At 38.4% G+C, this 24,116-nt stretch overlaps 1 protein-coding gene across 4 annotated transcripts in view; it reads right to left on the bottom strand.

The window, feature by feature from the left end:
• The window catches only part of PDE11A (phosphodiesterase 11A), a 147,909-nt gene that overhangs the window by 101,475 nt on the left and 22,318 nt on the right, over positions 1 to 24,116 (bottom strand). For all 4 annotated transcript variants that reach the window (XM_062629378.1, XM_062629375.1, XM_062629376.1 and 1 more), the window contains exon 2: positions 23,217 to 23,375. In XM_062629378.1, the coding sequence (XP_062485362.1) occupies positions 23,217 to 23,375 (159 nt within the window). The remainder of the gene's footprint in view (positions 1 to 23,216; positions 23,376 to 24,116) is intronic.

Genomic DNA, 24,116 nt, shown 5'->3' with positions numbered 1-24,116 from the left:
GGGAAAAGGGGGCAACAAAGAAGACAAGCTTAGAATTAATAAAGCATCTGTCCCAGGTCCTCAAGAAATCAAAATTAGTACATGGCATTTCCCTCTCTTATTAATGGAAGATTAGTTCCAGTAGCCAAGACACAAAGAAGTGTCAGAGTTGTGTTTTCTTAGCTCTACCTCTGAGCTGGACGGTTACTCCAAACCCATTGCTTCTGAGTGAGCATCACTAGAAGATTTCAAAGTACAGGGAAATTATCACAAGGTTACAGAGAAAAAAATGTTTTCATTTCCCACACAATCTTCATTAAAAATCAGTTTTTTTTCCCCTCAGCTCCCATATGAATATGAAAGTTTTTCAGAGATAAAGTTGTCCATAAGAAAAATACATTTTTTTTTTCCTGTTCCCCAACAGTTCACTCTTTGCTCCTACAGTTTGTTTCATTCTGAGAAACAGTCAAGGCACCAGACAAGTATTGCTGTGTTTTCTATGTTAGTTACCACTGTTGATCACAACCTCCGGCTTCAAAAGTGCCAGACCTTCTCTTTGTCCTGCAGCTGAGAATGAAAGTTAACATTTCCCTTCTCTGGGAGTCTGAGTAGCAGTGACACTGCTCTTAAGCCTCCTTGGCAGGACATGTCTGCATAAAGCCATCCTATGTTCAGATGATAATAGCTAGTAAATGAAGTGCCCTAAAATCAAAGGAAACAAACCATGGGTTTCCATGCCAGAACTTCATACACTACTGGACAAACATACTGAAAACTGAGACTTTCACATCTATCCTGCAAGCATGTGAATATTATGCTTCCTACTGTAACTAAACAGGCTTGACTCACTACCAACAGCTACACTAGATCTAGGAGACTAACCACAATAAATACACAAATAAATACCCACAAAGCTTCATTTTGAAGACAAAAATCAATTTCCTGCTGATGTGTTCAGCATCCATTTACATGGAAAAAAAAAATCAAACTACACTTGAATTTATAAAAGATTCTTATTTATGAAAAAAATCTTTCCCTTCCCACACACTGTATGAAGGCAGACAATGGGAATGACGTTACTTTAAAAATACCAGGAACAAACTGATACTTTGTGCTTATTTCATGTGTTCCAATAAGCGTAATAGAAATGTGAAAGGTAGCAATCAGTCACCTTATGCTTTTTGGATTTCTGAAGGTAAAAGTCAGGTCATGAATGGCTACTATGAACACTCAATGCAATTTCTAGAAATGAGTGGGGAAACTCTTCAAACACAGGAGTTGGGAGAGGACTTGCTTCACTGAGAAGGCACATTTCTGATCACAAGAAAATTAAACACAGACAGGTACATATTTTGTATTTATGTTTTGATAGAAATAGTGATGGCCCCTCTTTTTAGGCCCATTTAGTACAATTTTGACTGCAAGTTGATTTCATTAAAAGGATGAACTAGGTTAAGGAAGTAAATATTGCTTTGAAGCAATGTTATTTTATATAAGGAGTGCATTAAGTCTCATCACATTGAACCAAGCAAAAAATAAGCAGGGGAAGGATTTTCTGCTTTAAGTGTTAACCTTCTTTGAGTTCTCTCTCAGACAAAAACTTTCATTCCATCTTACTCCTGGCTCTGCTAGTTCTCACTAGTATGTGCCCACAGACCTCCCTGTTATTTCTACTTACACGGGCATATACCAGGTAAGCATCTCTGTTGTGGGCTGTGACAAGTGCAGATCAGTTTGGGAACTGCTGACTCGACCCTTATGTTCCATAAAGGATCCTAATTGTTTCAAATGGCTGTCAACAAATGAAGGGCCCAGTGATAAAAGCTACTGACTTAAAAAAGGTTTAGCCCAACACTTGACAATACCAATATGCATTTATAGTGCACTTACTATTCCAATGAAAGGAAAAGCACTCTCCTTGGTTTAGATATGAAAGAGTGTTGTGATTGTCTCTCTTTGTGTTTTAGGGTGTAAGTCATCTTGCACAGAAAGTCCCTTGATTTCAACTGTACTGCAGAACACCATGTTTGTTTACTTCCAGCTCCTTGGAAGTCGATAATCTGAGTGTCTGAGAGCTCTTTGGGTGTGAACTGCTGCCCATTCATATAGTTGCTAATACAACTGGCTAATGGTGTTCAACCCAATTATTTGTTATCCTGTATAATGAAACAATACAACTGGAGTCCTAATTCAATAGTATTAAAAGACATACAGGGAATTAAAACCTCATGTGGAAAACTAATTGCATTTCTCACAAAGAATTTGCTCCCTGCAAATTAGAAGATGGATTTTTAGTTAAAGAGGACAAATTCTGACGTTACCTTTCCAGTCCCAATTCAGGAGACCACTGACACCTTCTCTTATCCCTAAGTTATACAGGATGCATATAGGTGGAAAGCAGTCATACGTGGGTTAGAATTGTATGCATAAGTGGATAGGACAGTAGCACAGAGTACTAGATTGTGTTTGGAGCCCTTACAGACTGCAGAGACAGCCCAGAGAAGCTGCAATAAACTAAATTTGCTGAATTTAACTGTTCTACTGTCTAGTAAGCATTGCAGAGTACCAAATAACCTTGAAAATTTAAAACAACCCCTTGTTCCTCTACCTCCAGGCTGAGCTCTCCTTATAGCGCCTCTGCCAGGTACAACAGATTCTCAGCCAACAACTGCAGATTTGAACCAAATTATGTGCTTGGTATGCTCTCAAGTCAGCAGAGGTTACAATTAAATAGGCCATTTATAATAAAGTTTTACAACCACCTAAAAAACCTTGTTCCTCACCAGTCTGGTCTGCTATATAACACACAGTTGTACGATACCTTAAACATAATTGTATTTCTTATGGCTTTATTAGCAACCTGATAGACCTATATCTATTCCCGTCACTCATTTAAAAAATGTAAAAATCCGTCAAAACCCCACACAGTAAGGGAAAACAAATGACAGTGAAAGATGTGAATTAAAAACTTCTTGAAATGATGTAAATGTATTTAACCCCGAGTTCCTATTATCATCAGCAGGGTGTATTGCTATGCCTGTGCAGCAATGAGTAATATTTTGTTACTACATTTTAATAAAACTGCTAACAGGACATAGTTTATCAATAATGTCTTTTTTTCCTTTTACAAAAGACCACAACTGTATTCATCCAGAGCCACTTGGGAGTGGAGCATCTCCCTTATGGGGAAAGACTGAGGGAGCTGGGTCTCTATAGTTTGGAGAAGAGGAGACTGAGGGGTGACCTTATTAGTGTATATAAAGGGGGAGTGTCACGAGAATGGAGCCAGGCTCTACTCAGTGGCAAACAATGATAGGACAAGGGGTAATGGGTACAAACTGGAACACAAGAGGTTCCACTTAAACTTGAGAAGAAACTTCTTCTCAGTGAGGGTGACGGAACACTGGAACAGGCTGCCCAGGGAGGTTGTGGAGTCTCCTTCCCTGGAGACATTCAAAACCCACCTGGACACATTCCTGTGTAACATTATCTAGGTGTTCCTGCTCTGGCAGTGGGATTGGACTAGATGATCTTTCGAGGTCCCTTCCAATCTCTAGCATACTGTGATACTGTGAAAATTTCCTGCATGAAAGAATCTACATGCCGCCACAAAAGGAAGGAAAATTTTGCTAGTGTGAATCTATGTTTGTGCTCTGGGACACAGTGCTTATGAGGAATAACTATATAGCATGTCAAAAAGAATGCAGAAAAGGAAGGTATGCTGAAGTATGTTGATCCAAAAAATATCAGCTGGGAACAAACCAGAACTGATGGAATCTGCTCTAGAAAAAAAACAAAGTATTCAAAGGAGCTGGCTTTAAGAGCATTTCCTGAAAACTTTAGCCATGTTAACACATGCAAAATCAACACAGTTGGGGTTTTGGTTTGTTCTTTTGGTTTTGTTTTGGTGTGGGGTACTTTTTGGGTAAGGAGAACCCATAGTATGTTTTTGATAGACAGGAATCTTGAACACTGCACCAGGACTCTTTTACTGTATAGTAACAGCTAACATACAACTTACATTGCATTAATGAAAATTTGGCAGAGCTATCTATGTATCATTCTGTCCCTGAAAAGACTAGAACCAACTTTTGGCCTGATGCTGTCATCCTGGAATTACCAGAGCTAGCCTGATCTACAACCCTAGTGTAGTTCTTAAAGGTGAAGAATTTGCCTTTTCTGCAGTTTCTTCACTATGACTACTATCAAGTGATCTGTCTTCTTCCCTTGACATTCCTTTTTGTGGCCTACTTTCAGCTGAAAAATTTATAAAGCACAAAAATTAAATTCTCTCAAAGTGTCCAGAAGGGCTATGGAAGCCTACCAGAAGGTCATCAGATATGTATTTATGACAACCCATCTGTCATTTCTGTAATACTTCCTACTGTCTCTGGAGAAGCTACCTCCTGCTCACTGCCTTTTACAGCACCTATTGTACTGGTGTATTGGGCTCATGAGTGAGGCTTCTAGGTTAAATAAATAAATAAATAATGTATGGACATGTGAAATAAAGGCACACTTTCAAAAGATAAAACCTATGACATATAATAAAGCCAAAGTTTCATCATCTCTATAACACTTGTATTAAAAATTTTCTCATTAGATTTACTACTCCTGTTACTCTCTTAAGAGAATGTAAGTAATTACCTAAGTCATTCAATACATTATACAGGATTTCCTAAGGAGAAATCACACCATGTAACAGAATTTAGTTTTTGACTACTCAAGAGCAGCACATTATAAATGATGATGCAAATACACAGTATCTTTACTTACAGGTTTGGCTTGGAGCTTGCACACAGTGAGCACCTAGGAGGGAGTTGCACTGCCCAGAAATGAAGCTTTGCCTCCCATGCCAGAACCCAGTGTGGGTGCTGCCATGGTTAAACCAACACCAAGGCTCGAAACCTGGATTCCACATTTTTAGCTGACTGGAGAATTTTATCTAAAGTATATTTTACCTGGAGCACTTTCTGGCATTCAACAGCTGGAAAAGAATCCTACATAGACATAATGATCACATCTAAACACAGAGCTAAGTTCAAGATCTCCTTGCAACTGTCCTCTGCAGGAAAAGAGATTGTGGCTAATAACAATAGTTCAGAAAGCTGGGAGACAACACAGGGTAAAGTGGTTTCTCTACCCAAGAAATAAATGGCATTATTTCAATTTCTACCTGAAAACAAGTACAGTATCAGTAGTATTTACTAAGCACTTTAAACAAAAAAGACTGAAGGGTCTTAAAACCACATTAGCTTCCATATCAGAACTGTTAGCTTTTATTTTGCTCGTTTAAGCAGACATAATATCCTAGAGCACTCAGACAACCCCAGTTAGCCAGACCAATCTGTCTGTTTTATGGATTGACTCTTTTTGGCTATTTAATCTCTTCCTCCTATGCTTTATGCACCCTCCACTTTAACTTAACCTAGAGCAGGAGATGCTCTCATCTTTACAACACACACACACACACACACACACACACACACACACACACACACACAAAAACCCCACAAAAAAAACGAACAAACAAACAAAAAAAGAACCAAAAGACCCAACCAACCCAAATTTAGGGCTCTGGGAAAAGCATTAATGTTCTGATAATTAAAGCTGCCAGCTACATATAAAAAGCATGAAGAGCTAACTTAATGCAGAATGTCATAAGCTTTCATGAACCTTTGTTACCCTTGTCTGAAACTTGCTATCACACAGTTACTACTACAATGTTACTACTGCTACACCTAACCCTGGCTGAGGTCAAAAACCAGAGTATGTTAGTAGCAAGTTTGTTAAAATTTGAATTCAAAGAACTAACTACCCTGAAATTTTTTTTTTTTTTTTTTTTTTTGCATTTAGCATCCTGACAAATGTTTTCTGGAAGTATTAGTACTGACCAAAACATGACAACAAGAAAAATGTATTTGTATCCTAGCCTAATTTCCAAGAAGACTGAACTGAAGTTAGCACCAATTTTGCCTCTTAAAAGGGGGGTGTGAAAGCAACCACTATCTTACTAAAATTCTTGAAGCTTTGCCTACCAGTTCAAGACAATTTTCAACATTTAAAGCTACCCTATATACAAAGCTCGATCTATATCAGGGTTAATTTGTTTGTCTCCTGGGATTTGTTGGGCTTTTTCCCCTTCCTTTTCTCCTTCTTTTCTCCACATTACATTCTTTCTCCTTGCATATTTAAGGGTATACAACCAGTCCCTCAGCTACACTATTATTTAGATGGGCAAGCAGAAGACAACCTACTGTCCTGCATTGTCTACCTGCACCACAGATGCAGTGAGGTATGCTCTCCACTACTGCTGTCATGACCAGGACTGTTTCTATTTGCAGCTGGTGAATTCTTTTCCTTTTTTAGTTTCTGCTTTTGTTTAATAGATGAGCAGTCGTTCTGCTGATCTGTCTTACAAAGTGCTCCGATTTGTCTTGGCAAGGGATAATCACCACTCACACACTTCCCACATATTCTCAATTTTCCTTTTTATTTTTTAACATTTTTTTATTTGATATTGTGCCTACAGTTTTGTTGTTGTTGCTTGTTTGCTTTTTAGTGCTGTATCTTTCATTTGCATTGCTACCTTTAGGTTCCTGCATGACAAGGATGAGTAAGGCAGGAAGCGAGGAGAAAATCCCTTTGCATTGCAGAAGAATAAAGTAGAAATAAAACAGAGGTACATGAATAAAAATTAAATTAGATTCAGAATAGCAAACCAAAAGAAAATTATAAACAGCACTATAGTAAAATTGTAAAAAGGCTTAATAAGTAAGAAAGTCTCAAAAGGAATGGACCTACTGCATTACACATCGTATAGATCAAGTAAACTTAGTTGTTCCTATCAGGCAAATAATTCAGTGGGGGCGTAAGATATTCTACATCCTTCTATTCACTCCTAGTAATATCTAAAATTGGAGACATATGATGCTGTATGAGAAACACTGCCAAACTGTGATACCCTCCAGTAGCAGCTTTCATTGGTATGAAATCTAGTAGTCCTTTGAACATGCAGAACTCTTGTAACACTGAAAGATTTTGTGGAATGACCTTCCCTCCCACCAACCTGTTCAGCATCTGAGTGAGAAGCGAAACATGCTGAGCTCTACCAAACAGCAGATCTATTGAGACTCTTAGCCCTTTCACAAATGCACCCATCTGCACAAAGCACAGGGGGAAAACAGAAATTAGCAAAAGAATAGCAATGGGATAAGAAAAAAGGAGCACACTGAGCAAAGACAGGCTTTGTGTTCAGCACTGGTGTACACTGCCTGTTACAGAAAAAAAAGGATGATACAACGGTTGAAATGTAAGAAAAATGAGAGATGTGTAATGAACTATAAACTAGAAAGCAGAACAACAAAGTTCTAGGTATGCAATAAAAAATAAATAATGGTGGAGTTTTCTTAAACCACATGAACTGCATTGGGCTCCTCACACTACCCATGACATGTATCCAGATGTGTACCCCAGCTCACTGCCAAATGCCAAGGCTTCCTTTTCAGAACTTTCATGTGTAGTAGCATTACAAACAAAATATTTTCAAAAATAGCTTAGAAGAAGCATATTTTGAGTAGATTAAAAGAAAAAGGGCAAATTTCAAAGGAGTTTCTGCTGTGGGGAGGGGGAGGGAGGAAGGAGGAGGGAAATTAGCACTGAAACATTCATCTTAAACATCTAATATGTGATAGGGCTGTAAGCAATTGAAAAATTATCCCATTGGAAGATGTTCAGCTACTTTCAGCATCTTACAAAAGAGAAGGTTGTTCAGTTTTTAATAATTGATGACACTGCCAGACTGAAGCATCGGTGTATGCAGACATACTGGATAGTTTGTGGATGAAGAGGGAGGTAGCTATTGAGTGCAAGGCATTTCTTGGATTAGGTAGCCATAAGACTCTCTTTGAGTGAAGATGCCCAAAGTACAGTTAAATTCCCAAGTGATCAGATCCAGAAATGGACTCAGGCATCTCCTCGTCATCTTCTGAAAAGTGGGAGGCAAATAAGTCTAAGGCTACACAACAAAGTCACAGGAAAAGTGTCACATACTGCTCATAAAACAAACACAACCCATGGAAAGCTCTGACTGCAGTTATGATCATGACCTCAGTTTTGGCAGTTACTGATGTTTGAGTACTTCAGTCTACCTTAAATGAAACCTCAGTTATTCACACATGATATGGATATTGATGTCAAAATCAACCTCATACAAGTCTCTTGCAGACAAAGTATGGAGTAAACAAAAAATAAAAAAAAATAAATCTTGATTTATCTTCCCATGGAAGCACATGGTTTGACAGAACTAGCTCTACCTCTTCCTTATTGCAGACAAAAAGGAGAGGCCTCTGAAAGTGCTGTCAGAATCAGACATACAAGGAACAAGGCACATAAGATATTTATGTAATGCAAAGGGGATGAGCAACTCCTAACACAACGCTGGTGCCGTAATGCCTCTTATCCACTTGATGGCAGTGTGAGCAGACTACTGCTTAGGTAATGTGGCAAGGCACTGCGCGGTTTCAATCCTCCCCTGGAAATGTAAAGCGCTGGTTTGACATGAGCTGCACACTTGTAGCATTCTTAGCTTAAAGCTGGGCTGCACTAATGCTGAGTAAACTCCTATCCGAAAACGTGGAAGAAGCATGAAGATGGATAACTTGATTTCTATTTAATTTACAATTACAAAACATACTGACATCTTTCCGTGCTAAAAAGGCACTAAAAATACCAGAAACACTAAGCTGAAGGAGAGTCACAACTCTTTGGGAGGCACTACTCTACGTATACATGCTCGTTTAATTTGATATTGCTACCACCACCAAGTAGGAGTGCAAGCCACTAGAGGGGGTGAGACCCTTTTCCGGTGGCACAGGAGTGCCAGACTCAGTCGCAGGAGTGTGGGATGCTTTCCCCATCACTTGTTGCTGCGCCCGCAGCCCGGGTTCTCGCCGGCTTTTTATCCCTTTAGCCCAGCTCTCTCTCGATTCCACCTTTCCTCTCCCTGCTGCAAAAAACCCATCTTAAAGAGACAACAGTTTCTGCATTCCTACATGTGCTTCTGAATGCTATTTTACAATCACCCATCCTCCGGGTTTTTGTGTGACAGTAACTGCAGATGAAAGTGATATGGTATCAGTATGCAGCTCTGGTTAATGCAACAGTACCAATCACAAGATCGAAAATCTGAGTATTAATCCAGCAGCCCCAATGACAGAAAGCGGGATGACAACCACACCATTAGGTATGGCAACAAATACTCCCAGCAGCAGCTGCTGCCAGTGAGGCAGAGACCTCTATACTCCAGGAAAAGCAAAAAGCATGTTTGCCTCAAAGACCTGAAATATTGATAACAAAAAGAAATGTCAAATAATTCCATAAAGAAAACCAACACAGTTCTGCTGCTGTAACTCTGCCATTGTAGAAGATGCATTCAGACACACAATGTTCTGGTTACTGTTCCTGATACTCAGTTTCATACAGTTCATAATGACATTCACATAAAGTCACACTGCCTGATTAACTTCACATCAGAATTACAGCAACTACCTCAGAAAAGTAGGTTCTGTTTAAAACAGTACCTCATAGTTATTTTTAACAGATATTTCCAGCTTCAACATCATATTCTACTAAAAAAAAATGTAAATTAATCTTTTTATATAAGAAAAAATAGATCTTAGTATCTGACTTGACATATTTATTCTCATAAAGCCCACAAAACTGACAGCAGAATCAAAACAGAAGGCCATGCAAATTAGAACAAATTAATTTAGAATCAGTCCAGATTATTCATCTGAGTTCAGCTTTCATTAAAAGAAAAAGTCTAAGTACCTGATAAAGCAATAATTGAAGTATTTTGTTTTAATGTTCAGGACAAACTAGTTAGTTTTACATCACTGAGGAAGATAATCACTTAGTAGTTAGTGGAAAAATTCAATTTATTAAAATACTATAAATCCTCCTTATACATAGAACAGAGGCTTATAAAATCATTTCTCACCATTCTTTTCCACCATTTCTACTATAAAAAAAGGAACCTCATTTTTAGAGAATATATGAAAAGCTATAATAGGTTGAGAGAGAGAAAAAAAGGAAACCAAACACCTCTATACTCTTCAAAAAGTAAACATCAATGCAGCAACTTCAAACCTCGTAAGAGTGAAAGCTGAGCACATGAAATGTTCAAGCTCATTTCTACAGGCTCTTGCAGTGGCTTAAACCTTTCCATATCTCACTGGAATGGCCTCTGCTTCCTGTGAACAGTGATTTCCCAAAAACCCACTTCAGAAAAATAGAACACTTTCATTTGTATATGAGCTGCTTGGGCTGGCAGCAACTACTGAGTTTGTAACACAGAGCTCAGGCTTTTTCAGATGTTCATGAGATCACACAGAACCAGAGATAATCTCTGCACTTATAAGGAAAATTATAAGCTCTACGTTGCATGTTTTTCCAAGGCTTCAATTAGATGCAGTATTTTGTTGCTCTAATTTATTAGTAAGAAGTTTCTTGCCAGTCTGCTGGTTTAATGCTTCTGCAGACAGACCAGCTTTTTTAAGTCATCCACATCCCTATTGCTCTGTCAAATTTTGCCAATTTCTTGAAGTTTAGAATTATTTTATATTCTTTATTAGCCTAGAGATCAGAGCTTAGCCTTGTCACAGCTGTATTACTGAGGCCACTGTCCAGCTGCTGTGCATGTCCAGTAGGATAGCAAGAATCTTTGCCATCACTGAGAACTGAAATGTCTGGACATACAGGATTAAAACCTCATATATTTAGACCTTGAGTTGAAGGAGAAACCCTGAAGCCCCAGGCTAGAGTAGATTATAAACCTTTGTGATTAAAGCACAGAAGCAAGTACATAGCCCCTGCTAACCACACTAAACATGTTTTCCACTGTGTGTGACAGAAAAGGGAAATTCAGGTTGTGTTTATGGTAACATGCTTTGGCAAGCTTCCTTTTCTCTTAAGCCTCCTCTCCTAAGCAGGACATAGTATCATATTCATATCTGTTCTGCTCTGTAGGATAACTCTGTAGGGCTGTTCCAGCTCAGAACACAACAAGTGGCCCCACTCTCCTGCAAGACATCCCACTGACACCTCACCAGATGGCAGCTAAGACATCCTCAGCTCTTTGCAGCTCTCAGATCTTTGCAAGTCCATCACCTCTTGGCACTTGCTTCCCTGCACTTGGCACCCCATGACACAGCCCTACACTCTGAGGCCTGTCTACTACAACTCCAGGCCATTTCCACTCACCTCCCAGTTTAAAAGCATGCTACAACACTGGAGAGCTATTATCACACCAGAGAGCTATTGTCATTGAATCTGACTTGTAACCATGACACTGGCATCACAAAATTCTAGTCTTTATACAGCAAAAGCCTTAAAAAAAAAGAAAAAGAAAAGAAAACAAAACCAATATTTGTTTTTATCTATTCTACCAGATAGACACCAAATTGCCAACTAATTAACATTAAGATTAAATTCATGTCAGGCTCAGTCCAAAGACTTCAGCCTTGATAACTGCCAGTCAAAATATATTTTTGTTCAGCTAAAAATTTATGTTAATAAATATCCTAAGCAAAAGGGTTTCCCATAGACTGAATTGACAATTAACATGCTTACTCACAGCTTTCACAAAGCACTGTTAAATGAAGTATTCTTTCTGATGCCCCTGCCTGTATCACTATGCTGTTCAGAGGAAATATTTTTCTGAACACAGTTCCCTTACCCTCATAAGAGTTACCTGAAGCTCACTGCATAATTTCCTTCCTGAAATCTCTGACCACCATTCGTGATTATGAACAATGTAGCTAATTATGTGACAGCTCCAACAATGTTCCAACTGAAAAAAATCATTATAATATTTATTGCTTTAACCCTATTTTAATGTTTGCCAGCTACGAAAGGATGTGAAATCATTACTGTTAGTTGGTTAAACTACTTTAGCTTTCATAATTCCAGTCAGCTCTACTCTGGAACATGCAATCTTGCTGCAAAGTAATTGTTACTCTTGTTCACTAACTTCCACTGGTGACCTGTTTTTCATGTTTTCAGTAATCAAAAACAACCTTACATGACACTTCCCAACATCCACAATGATTCAGGGAGTTCTGGGATCTTTCATAAGAGTAATAATTTTTGTTAAAATTAACAATTAGCAGAGGAGACTCGCTAAGTTAGGAGGTGAATTTTTGTGTGCATGGGTTCTGGTAACGCAGTGACATCAAGATGCAACGAAGATTTGCTCTTGCTTTCAAAAAACAGTTCTGGGCATACCTGACAGGCAGCTGTAAAACACTAATAAAAATGCAGCTCTCGGTCTTTCAGGCTAGAGTGTACAAAAAAAAACCCAACAAACAAACAACCCAAACAATACCAGTTCAAACACCTTCTTCTTCTCCAGACATGGAATGTACTGACTATCACAGCAAACTGGAGGCACTGTCCAGGGCTCTGGGGAGCTCACACCCCTCCTGCTAAAGCAGAAGGCTGACTAGAGGAAAGACTGCTGCACCAAGTGGGAACTTCACATCTTTTAGAGTCTGAAGACTCTGAGGGCAAAACAATTAAACTGAAAATTAATAGGGAATGATATTCCATTGTGTTCACTAAAAGCAAAACAAGGCAGAACAACATGAAATCAGCAGAAGTCACGTGGCAGTTCTTCACACAGTGTGCAGGAAGTTGTGAAAGCCAAAAGTTTGTCTTGCTTCAAGAAATGCCTGAATAAATTCGTAAGTAAAAAATCCCTGGGGGGGTATTAAATACCATGCCTGTCCCTGAGCTCAAGTCACAGGAAGCTGGTGGTGTACATGAGAGAAATACCATCCCCTGCTTGCCTCATTCCAGGTATTTGTTTTCAGCAGCTGACAGAGAAAGGTCACTGGGTTACACAGACCTTTCATCTGAGGTAGGCAATCTTCTCTTATATTCCTGTGAGAAGACAGTAGTTTAATTCATTTGTAGCCACAGAATCAGCCAGTCACTTTCCCAGTTGTAAAGGAAACACACCTATAGGGCAATAAAGCTACAATCTTACATATGCCAGCTGCTGGGATGCAGAAACGAATTTCTCAGGCTGGCACTTGCAAACATAGCATGGAGGAGGACTAAGTTCCTTCGGATGTACCTCAGGAATTTGCCAATTATAGACTAGTTAACACTTTTGCAAACCAGTCAAGGACAGAAGGGTATCATAATTTTCATGAGAAAGATTGTATGTAAAGCTGGGACCACTGAACAAACAGCTGAAACTGACGTTTGTGAAACTGTTTTGGTGTTTTCTAACCAGATCCATTCAGATTACAGCTGCGGCATGCAAAGAAAGCATTCAGCAAGACTTCAAAAGCTCAGGCTCAACAAGAGGGAAAACAACATCCTTTTTATAAAATAAGAATACTTAAAATGTAAATTCTGATAATACATATGGAATTACCTAAAGCCATTTTTAGAATTATGTTTCAAAGAGACCACTGTAAAGTGGATTTGCCCAAGGGCATACCTTGAGTCAGTGCTAGAATAACAATACTGTTTTAATTACAGCTTCTTACGAAGCCTGTAATAACACCTAGAAGGTCAGAGGTTGACTTCATTTTTTGCAAAATGATTTGCTCAGTAGTTTTCAATATCTCATCATATAACCTATAGCTACAGACAGGCTCAGCACCACTGTTCCAGTGGGAAACACTTTTGATGGCATGAACTGCTGTATGAACATTTCATTCTGCTTCAGGAAAGAAGCAATTTGCAGATGGGAAATGCTGCAGTCTAAAAGTATATGAAGCCTTGAAGTTATTATGAAGAACAGCTAAGGAGAACTGAACAAACTGACAGAAGTTCAGAAAACAGGTCACTAGGGACAAAGTCCTTCCATCCAGCCCCCAGGGCACATCTCCAGCAATTGTCAGAAATGAAGGCTTCTCCTGCTGCTGACCACAAAGATTTCCTCTTACGTGCTTCCGGAACAAGGCCCCAGTGCAAGTTTCACTTGAAGCAAACAAAATTTTTCTAATGCGCCATTTGATCAAAACAATTTAGTTGGTTTAAGGTGTTTTGCCAAGAAAAGGAAGAGCTGAAAGTAAAAGCCTTATTCCTTAGGTAATGTAACACAAATACACATCATTGCCCTCCAACTACTTTGTGGTGGGCTTGCTTTCTGCCAACAGGTGAACAAAACTAAATTATAAGACTCTGAGCCCTTCTGTTGCTGCTGTTTTGGCATTCAAATCATTTAAGTGAAAATTCTATTAATAGAGTATTACTAGAAAAGATAAAACCAACATTAACTTGTGGCCCCTGGTTCCTCCGGGGGACTACACCTGTCTGAGCTTTTTATTTTTTTCTTTTTAACCATGCCAAGTGCAAGGTCCTACACCTGGGTCGGAGCAATCCCAGGCACAGCTACAGGTTGGGCAGAGAAGAGATTCAGAGCAGCCCTGTGGAGAAGGAGTTGGGGGTGTTGGTTGATGAGAAAACGAACATGAGCAGGCAGTGTGCACTCGTAGCCCCAAAAGCCAACCGTATCCTGGGCTTCATCAAAAGGAACGCGACCAGCAGGTCGAAGGAGGTGATCCTGCCCCTCTACTCTGCTCTTGTGAGACCTCACTTGGAGTATTGTGTGCAGTTCTGGCGCCTTCAATGTAAAAAGGACATGGAACTGTTGGAACAAGTCCAGAGGAGGGCCACAAGAATATCAGGGGACTGGAGCACCTCCCCTATGAAGACAGGCTGAGGAAGTTGGAGCTGTTCAGCCTGGAGAAGAGAAGGCTGCTTGGAGACCTCATAGCAGCCTTACAGTATCTGAAGGGGGGTTATAAGGGTGCTGGGAAGGGACTCTTCTTTAGGGACTGTAGTGATAGGACAAGGGGTAATGGGTTAAAACTTAAACAGGGGAAGTTTAGATTGGATATAAGGAAGAAATTTTTTACTGTGAGGGTGGTGAGGTGGAATGGGTTGCCCAGGGAAGTTGTGAATGCGCCATCCCTGGTAGTGTTCAAGGCCAGATTGGACAGAGCCTGGTTTAGTGTGAGGTGTCCCTGCCCATGGCAGGGGGGTTGGAACTAGATGATCTTAAGGTCCTTTCCAACCCTAACTATTCTGTGATTCTATGATTAACATCACAGTTTCTACTGAATGAGGTGCCTGAAAATTACAATCTGGACTGCAGAATTGTTGGCTTCTGGGCTTTCTGTTGAAAACTTTATTTTGCTCCCATTGATGAACACAGTATGGCTGCACAAGGCATCCATAATCACAGCATTTTGTTGCATTACCAGTGAAGTCTGTTTACCAGCAAAGATCTGGACTCCTTTTTCCAGGCCTGCTGCAACCCCCTGTGAACAGCAATGAAACGGGAAAACAGAACAAGCTCCAGGAATATTTCTATGCTTCAGAATTTGCAGAAGGACCCAGAGGTCTTTTACTAAGACTCAAACCCAGCATACCACCGAATGCTTAATAATTAATGTCTCTAATGGATCACTTATGCTTGTAATGCATCTGGGGTTTTGTCAACCAGGGATGTAATTAATAAAAATCAATCATTACAAGTATAATTCTTGATAACAGGACTGAACTAAGCATGAAGAAAAGCAGCAGTGTGTGTTCTAAATTGCTCATTAAATACAAGTACCGAATGCCCTCATATCGAAAGAAAGTGGCTCCAAGTTCCCAGGAAATCAGTCACGCTGCTTCCACAAATTGCCAAACAGAGCAGTAAAAAAACCTTAATAACCCAGGCTGTAAAGCACTACTTATTACCATCAGCCTGTTGAAGGCTCAGGTCTCTGTGTGTCTGTACTTTAGCCAATGGAAACATTTTAAGTCCTTAATCAGTTGTGGAGGCTGCCTTACAATAACCAATACAATGCCATCTTGGTGATTCTCTAATCCACTTGAAATAGTTGATTCAAGAGACACAAGGGGAGATTTAGCTTAGATATTAGGAAAAAAGTCTTCACTATGAGGTTGGCGAGATACTGAAACAGATTGCTCAGAGAAGTTGTGAAGTGTTTAAGGCCAGGTTGGGCAGGGCTTTGAGCAACCTGGTCTAGTGGAAGGTGTCCTTGCCCATGGCAAGGGGACTGGAACTGGATGATATTTAAGGTCCCTTCTAACCCAAACCATTCTATGATAGCTTAAACCAGCAGCTCCCATACTGTGATTATATTCAACACAGTTCTTGTAGAGCTGAACAGAGATGAGGCCCAACAGAGAAGTATGCAGGGCTCTTTGTGGAAACAAGATTGTTTTGACCACAAGCATCCAACAAATATTATGAAAGTTTCATTCTGTCTCATGGCTATTTGTATGGCTTTTTCCAGGACTGACTACCATTCCTAAATCTGATCACCTTTTTCAAGCTCAGAGGCAACTTCAGGCTGACAAAATATCTCAAAAAAAAAAAAAATAAAAAAATAAATTTAACTTGAGGGAAACTGACTTTTGTTGGGCCAGTGTCTGTGTGGTACAACCACCTCTCAAGTTTTCTGACTTTTCAATGTACGCTCACAAAGGCAATTTAGCTGTCACCTTTTTTATGTCTAGGGACTCAACGTATCTCAGATGTATTTGATCAATAGCACAGTCTACCACAGAAACTGTGTTCGGTCTTTGGGAGCCTGTTTGCATTCAGTGGAAGGATACAGGAGCCAAAACTGACCCTTAACTGATTCCGTTAGTGCTCTGACAGAGATGAATTCAAGCTTCAGGGGTCTGCACTTAATGAAATGCTCCTATGATAGATATGGACAGAGGTTTGATGTTTAAAAGCCCATGAATTCCACAGATTTTTCCATTTAGTTTATTGAGCTTTGAGTGAAACACTACAAACATTAGCCAAATGACAGTCTAGCTCTTATTTGTTCAAGTCTCTCTGAATTAAGATACAAGCACAGGAAATATAGGAAAAGCCAACAGGTTGAGATTCCTGCTGGCAATTCCAGGAAGAACCCAGATACCTTCATCAGTCTCACCATGATGCAACACCAGAATGAAACCCCAGTCCTTCCCCCCCCCCCCCCAAAAAAAAAAACAAACAACAAAAAACAAACCCACAAGAAAAAAAACAAGAATATCTTCACTGAACTCTTCTATTGAGAAACCCTTCCTGATGCCACATCTGATAATGTGTTTAATTGCTTTTTGATAGCACCCGGAGGCCTCAAACCAATATCAAGGATTTAGTGTAATACATACAACACACATAATACAATAATACATAATACACATAATACAATACATAAAACACACAGCAAAGTAGCCCCTGAACCTAGGAAAATGCACATTTAATTAAAAAAAAGTGCACTAAAATATCACTGCAAGACACATTAGACATGTTTCCATACTCCAGACATAAAGATGTCCAATTCAAATGTTAACTGCCAGAAGTACTGATAAAGGTATGTTTTTTGTTTCAAGCACATTTATAGAGTTCTGTAATTAAAAAGAAATCTAGACTTTCAGCTTAACCTGAAAGCATGACTGAACGCCTATGGTGGTGGGGATAGAACTAGATGATCTTAAAGTCCTGTCTAACCCAAACCATTCCATGATTCTATGCATACAAGATGAAGTCCATTCAAATATTTGTCACTGCAGTCATTTGGTGCTGCTGGTTGCAAACCGGTGGTATGAAGCTGCCTTGATAAAGCAAATATTCTAGTGACAAATTGTTCTAAACTCCCCCAGCAAGAGAGCTCAGTTAATGTGATTTATTTTAATTTGTGTAGCAAGTACTTTTTGAGAACTGTGCCTAATAGACCATTAGGGTTTTCCCAGACAGTTGCAGCGCCTCAGTACCTTCATCCTTCAAATGTCTTTGCTATTTTCTGCCTTCTTTCAGTGAACTTGTCTCTTGTATTAGGGACATAAATGACATATGGACCACATGATACCTTTGAGGATTATGCCAACATTAAATAATGGCTTATGGAGTCTCACTGCCATGCAGATTTTCAGAGAACCAAGGTGGATGTTAGCAGGAAGCAATTACATACTGCTATATATGAAACATATTCTTTACCTAATCTTTTTCTTATGTTCCTTTCTAGTGTACTCAAAATAATTTTCAGGAGACTTCTTTTGTAAATTCCAGACGTTCACAGAGCTGGGGGTCATCATTTCCACAACAGTTGGAGATGACTGCTTATTCTGGATTGCTCCCTTCCCTAGTAGTTTTATTTACAGTTGAATACTTCCATAAGATAAAGAAACCATCCTAACTGACTTTGAAATTGCTACCTGCCAGTGTAATTCTAAGGTCATCATGCAAAAATACACAAAAACCAAATTGGTAGGTATGACAAAATCCTTGCAAGTCATTCATCACAATGGTAGATCCTGTATAGAATATGTTTAAGCCTTAACAAGTGCGGACCAGGAAAAGCACACTAAATTGGCAATTTAGAATCACAGAGCTGCTATTAGGAATATAAGAAATAGAAATGTTGAAGCATAAGAGAACTGTATCTTCAAGTCCCCACAAACAAAACATACACCAGCTGAATCCTGGAATCTGGATATATATATATGTATATATATTTCTTAATAAAACTGTCCACAGAGCACAGACAAACAAATCCAGTTCTTCCTTCCCCTCCCAGGAGATATCTCACTACATCCAACCTACTGCTTTTCAGTAAGTTATGAAGAATTTAATTCAAGCTGCCTGCACTGGCTAGTTTCCCTGCAGTCAATTCACTTCTTTTGGGCTAGCAGGACATCAGAGCTAAAAAAACATTACGTCAGTTTAAGTGATGGTGGATCTGCTTCTGCTGTTTGTTAAGCCTCTCTGATGGAGGATTAGATTTGTTTTGGTACTGCATCTCAGAAGACTCTAAAGGGCATACATAATCTAAACTACAGACTGTCAAGTTCTTGTTGGGCTGAGTTTCTCACCAGTCATGGAACAAGCATGACTCACCAGCAAACAACACAAAGACTTAAATGAATCTTCAGGACAGTACTGGGAATGCACGCAGGCTGCACAGTTCTTTTTAAGGGTTTTGAGTTTTAATCTTTCTACGTCTGTGCAGATGAACTGGTGTTCTTATTTGAAAAATACATGTAGAAGTATATCACAAGCCTCGATTTTCCAAAAGGTCACCAATTACGAACATAATAGAATAGCAATGGCTAGTATACAAAAGTAAGAAGGTATTCTACTATTGTTTGTGTCAAACTGTTAATGTCTGGAATCAGTCTGTTCAACTGAGCCACTGATGTTGTGGAGAGAAACACATTTTGAGACAGAACATTTTCTTTCATGCTGGTGGCATGCAGTTCTGCATTTAAATAATGAATTGGCTGAAACTTGCCTTACACCAAAAGGAGAAAAGAAATTTGGCATCGGGAAACAATCACTACATGTGGAAAATTCACTTAGACTAATTATTCATGCTGTGCAATTATCACCATGGTCAGAGATGTAAAAGAAAAACCTGAAAATTTGCAGTGAATAATCAAAACTAGAAAAACATTGAAATCTACTGCTCTATTTTACATATTGCAAAATACAAACTTGGTTACAGCTTGGGAGCAATAAAGACTCCTCAAACCTTAAATATTTTATTTGCTTTTAACTTCCTGAATACAACTAAGAGTACATTAAAATGTTACTAGCATCTACTTAATTCTAATTGAAAATGTAATTCTTGGTTTCCTATTGACTCAAGACAGTAGTGCCCCCAAGTGACATTTCATTATAGAATATAGTCTTGTAGCTTTGCAAAAAAACCCCAGCCCAACAGACCATTTTAACTGCTTCACACAATACTAAGAGAGAACAGACACTTGTAAACACCAGTCAGACTTAAATGACACTGACATTTCTTTAAGAGGGCTTGTGAGGGAGAAAAAAGGAGGAGTAATTCACATTTTTATTTTCTAACCATTCTGAAGCTGCTAATTGTTGGAAATTGTAACATCAACATAAAGCTGAATTTGCATCTTCTGCCAGCTATTCATCAGGCTTTTCTGCACAAACTACCATAATATCCTAGCAGACATTTTCTTAATTTGATCAGGATTTCCCGGGTTTTGCTTGCCCCCTTCCCTCACAACCACATTTGCTGATATTACTGTTAAAAAAAAAAACAAAAAACAAAACTGAAACCAAACTTGTTCGCTAATCCTGCAAGGTGCTCTCCTGGAAGTGTGAGCTCTCTTGCTTCCCAGAGGTATATCATGCTTTGTAGGCTATCAGTGAGTGAAGAAACTTAAAAGCACAGTTTTGGAAATAATAGGACATGATATACCAGGCCTCATTAAAGCTAAAATCTATTACAGGTCATGATAATGGTTATGTTCTCATTAATTTTTCCATAAAGTCTACATGTCAGAACCCATTTAATATATTATAGAAGAGTCCTAACATACAGGCTTGTACCTAAAACAACAATGTAATGACTAGTAAAAATGATATAAAAACGGCAATTAAAGTACAGGCAACTTAGTGATTTGAGATATTTACCAGCCACTGAATGGAAGCAAATTGACATAGCCTCAGCACTGACAAATATTTACATTAATATGATTACATTAATAATATCAAATATTTACATTATGTTTACGACAAATGTACATGTAATACACACATGTATAGAGTTGTTTTGCTAGTTGATAATCAAATGTATCTGTGATAAAGGCTCCATTTTAAATAAAGTTCCCTTTGCGCAGACACAGAGAGTACTAGTAAAAAGCACAGAAAAAAAGCCTGTTCAGAGAAGGTCTAATTTTGTTTGGTTTGAATTCAAATACCCATTGAAGCATTCACTGCCAGATCTGTACAGTATGCTAGTAAATCAATATTCAGCATCCAAGATTTTCAGGAATCAGACTTCATTCAGAAGCAAACCAATAGTTGCAGAAGTTTAGATAACTTACACAGAAACAATGTAAGAATTACTGGGTTACGTCAGATCTCTGAAAAAGTAGCATCTGAAAATTAAGGGTTATTTTAAAAATTATTTAAACTAAATCACTCTGCAGAATGAGCTACACAGGCCTCTTACAGAAATAGAAATCAAAAGCTAATTATTTTTGTAGAAAAAAGATTAAGCTTTTCACAGAAAAGTTGTCTTTAATGTGGTGCTAGAATAAGTAATCCTGCCAATCCTGCAAGGACTTCCTCCCTTGTTACTCAACACATGTAGAAGAAAAACATCTAATCAAAAGATGACGCCAAATATACATACACACAACAATGAGTATTGTTCTTGCAATTAATTTTTCAGTTTTATAAAATTAATAGAATTGGTCTGAAAAGTAACCACAGTTAGGTGGCATTTATAAAACTTTTTAAAAGTTCACTACAGTATTATGTATCACTGGGGAGCTGAGTCATCTGCATTTTTGGTCTGTTAAACTATAAGCCTGCTTTACTGTCAGCCTGATTTATCCTCCAATTTTTATATTTGTTGAATGAATTTTAAAATATATTACAATCCAAACATGCCTATTCTTTTAACTTGCATCCAAAATGGCTAGGTCGTAATGAGAACCTGAAGTTTGAAACTGAACAAGAGGTTAACATCAGACAGAGTATAATATAGGAAAAGCACCAATATCAGAGAGTGACATGCAGCAAGCAAGGTGGCTCTTCATGTATAAGTAGGTGTTGCTAAGAATAACTGCTGCAAGAACTCCACTTGATAGGAAAGCTGTGATATGCTAAATAATCTAATCAAAATATAAAGAAATATTTATTCATAACTGTTTCTATTGGTAGACATACGATAATTAATACAAGGTCTAAAAATAATTGGTATACCTTTTTTACTGTCAACTTTTATGCAGCCACTTGTTAACACAGTTCACTTGTCAAAGATGTTCCTACCTGGACTGCAGAAGATTCCTTTACATACTGAAATTTAAAAAAGGCAATTTTGAATCACTCCCACTGCACAGCAAACCAGGGTATAATTCAATTACCAGACATTATTCATATAAAGGTTCATATTCTTATTTTCACCAATTTTTTTCAAACTATGAAGTAGTTATATACAATGTTCTAAATGTGTTGCTGTAAGTATATAACATAAAAAAAATAATGTAACAGCAACTTCAAGAGGTACTCAAAAATACAATTACTATGGTTTCTATGGAAGATGAGTTTGATCTATGCAATATTTCATATCATTTATAAACCACTGGTAGTTTACCGTTATAATGCATTTTGTTCACTTCAAGCTATCTTTCTAAAAATTATCTCCATCTATTTAGATGAACCAATGTGACAAGATTTCCACCTTCCAGCAAGTATTACTTAATTTCTGGTTTTGTCATAGCACAGAAATGTCAACACACATGTAATACATCACCAGTGGCTCAGCAAAAAAAATATTGACTGCTTTGAATCAACACAAAGAGTTTTTGGGGGCTTCTAACTACACTTCCACAAAAAAAAAAAAAAAAAAACAAACAAAGATATGCAATATTATTTTAATACACAGAAGTGCATTTCCCTATTATATGCCTGAAGGAGACTCCCTTTCTCTCTACTGTGCAGACTGCACTGCTGTTCAGTTCCTCCCCATCCTACTGTTCTCTGCCATTCCCTTCCCCAGTCACCTTTTGGCTTTGTGCACATTTCCCCTCCACATTCAGGTGAAAACATCTGCCTTCAATAGCACCATTTCCTGTCTTTCCATTTCCACTTAATTCAAGTTCCTTCCTTCTGGCTCCCTCTACCCTCCTGCTTCTTGAGCTCACTTTACTCTCCAAATTCCACTTCATATACACATCTACTGTTCCCTTTCTGCCCTTTGTCCTTTGATGGGCATTTGCAAGTCTGCTATGTATTAGAATAGCATGAAGTTGCATATGGATCATTTCCTCTAAAATAAAATTTCTGTTGTATATACTATAGGCATTTTTCCCGATGGAGAGGACTAAAAAAATATGGTGATTTTTAAACTCGGCAAGCTCAGGAGTATCTCTGTGACAGTTTTCTTCTATAAACTTATTTTTACAGGTAAGTTTGCAAAAAATTAAAAGTCTTCCTATTAAGATCTACTGCATGGAAAACAAAAAAAAAAGCCCCCCAAAAAACTACATAAGATTGAAGTACAAGCCACAAGATCAACAACAGAAATGTACATTTTATGTTAAGGACTTCTAAAAAAGCCATCATTAACACAAATGCTGCGCCATTTACTTATTTGGTTTAAGTAAGAAGAGTCTACTGAGTTACAAAAGAAACTTAAAAAAAATACAAAAGATAACCTTACTTTTTCATCATCATCAGAAAAAGGGGCACCTCCAGGAGTCTTATTAATTGCTTGGGCAACACCAATAATCTCTCCATCACTGTTTCTTATGGGCATGCACAAAAGTGACTTTGTCTTGTATCCAGTCAGTTTGTCAATCTCGTCATTAAAGCGTCGATCCTTCAAGAGAAAATAAGGAAGCATTAACATGCATTTGTACATCTACATTTTCTTCAGGCAGCAAAGTATTTTATTTTTTCAACATTTTATACAGTATTTTCAGTAATGTTATGTGGTTGCTTTGCTATTACCCCATTCTTCTTTAGCTGTTTTTCCTAAGATACTAAAAAAAAATAGTTTTCTCAAAGGATCAGTACCAGGTTTACCATTACATAATTGTATTCAGTAAAGTGCCACATTTATGTTCTCAATTAGAAGAATGTCCTGCCTAAAGCATCACTACCAAAGCAGCTAATAGGAGAACATGTTAAAAATTAAGACAAATTAAACATGAGGAAAATAAATACAAAAAGATAAAAAAATGTGATAAAAACTGCACAACACACTTTGGGATCTCACACACCACAAGCTCCTTACACCCACGGCTCAACACAACAACTGTGCTGCACAACATCCTTGTCTCCAAATTGGAGGCATAGATTTGACAGAGGGACCATGCTGTGGATAAGGAATCGGCTGGATGGTCACACACAAAGAGTTGCGATCAACAACTCAATGTCCAAGTGGAGATCAGTGACGAGTGGTATTCTCAGGGTTGGCATTGAGACTGGCACTGCTTAACATCATTGTCAGCAACATGGACAATGGGGCTGAGAGTACCCTCAGCAGGTTTGCTGATGACACCAAGCCGTATGGTACAGTTGACACACTGGAGGGAAGGGATTCCATCCAGAGGGACCT

Source organism: Pezoporus occidentalis, unplaced genomic scaffold (genome assembly GCF_034315485.1).
Source record: "Pezoporus occidentalis ecotype Australia unplaced genomic scaffold, CSIRO_AGI_Poc_V1 ctg332, whole genome shotgun sequence".
Lineage (NCBI taxonomy): Eukaryota > Metazoa > Chordata > Aves > Psittaciformes > Psittacidae > Pezoporus > Pezoporus occidentalis.
Note: the sequence above shows the minus strand (reverse complement) of the source record. Positions and strands in the feature narration are given on the sequence as shown.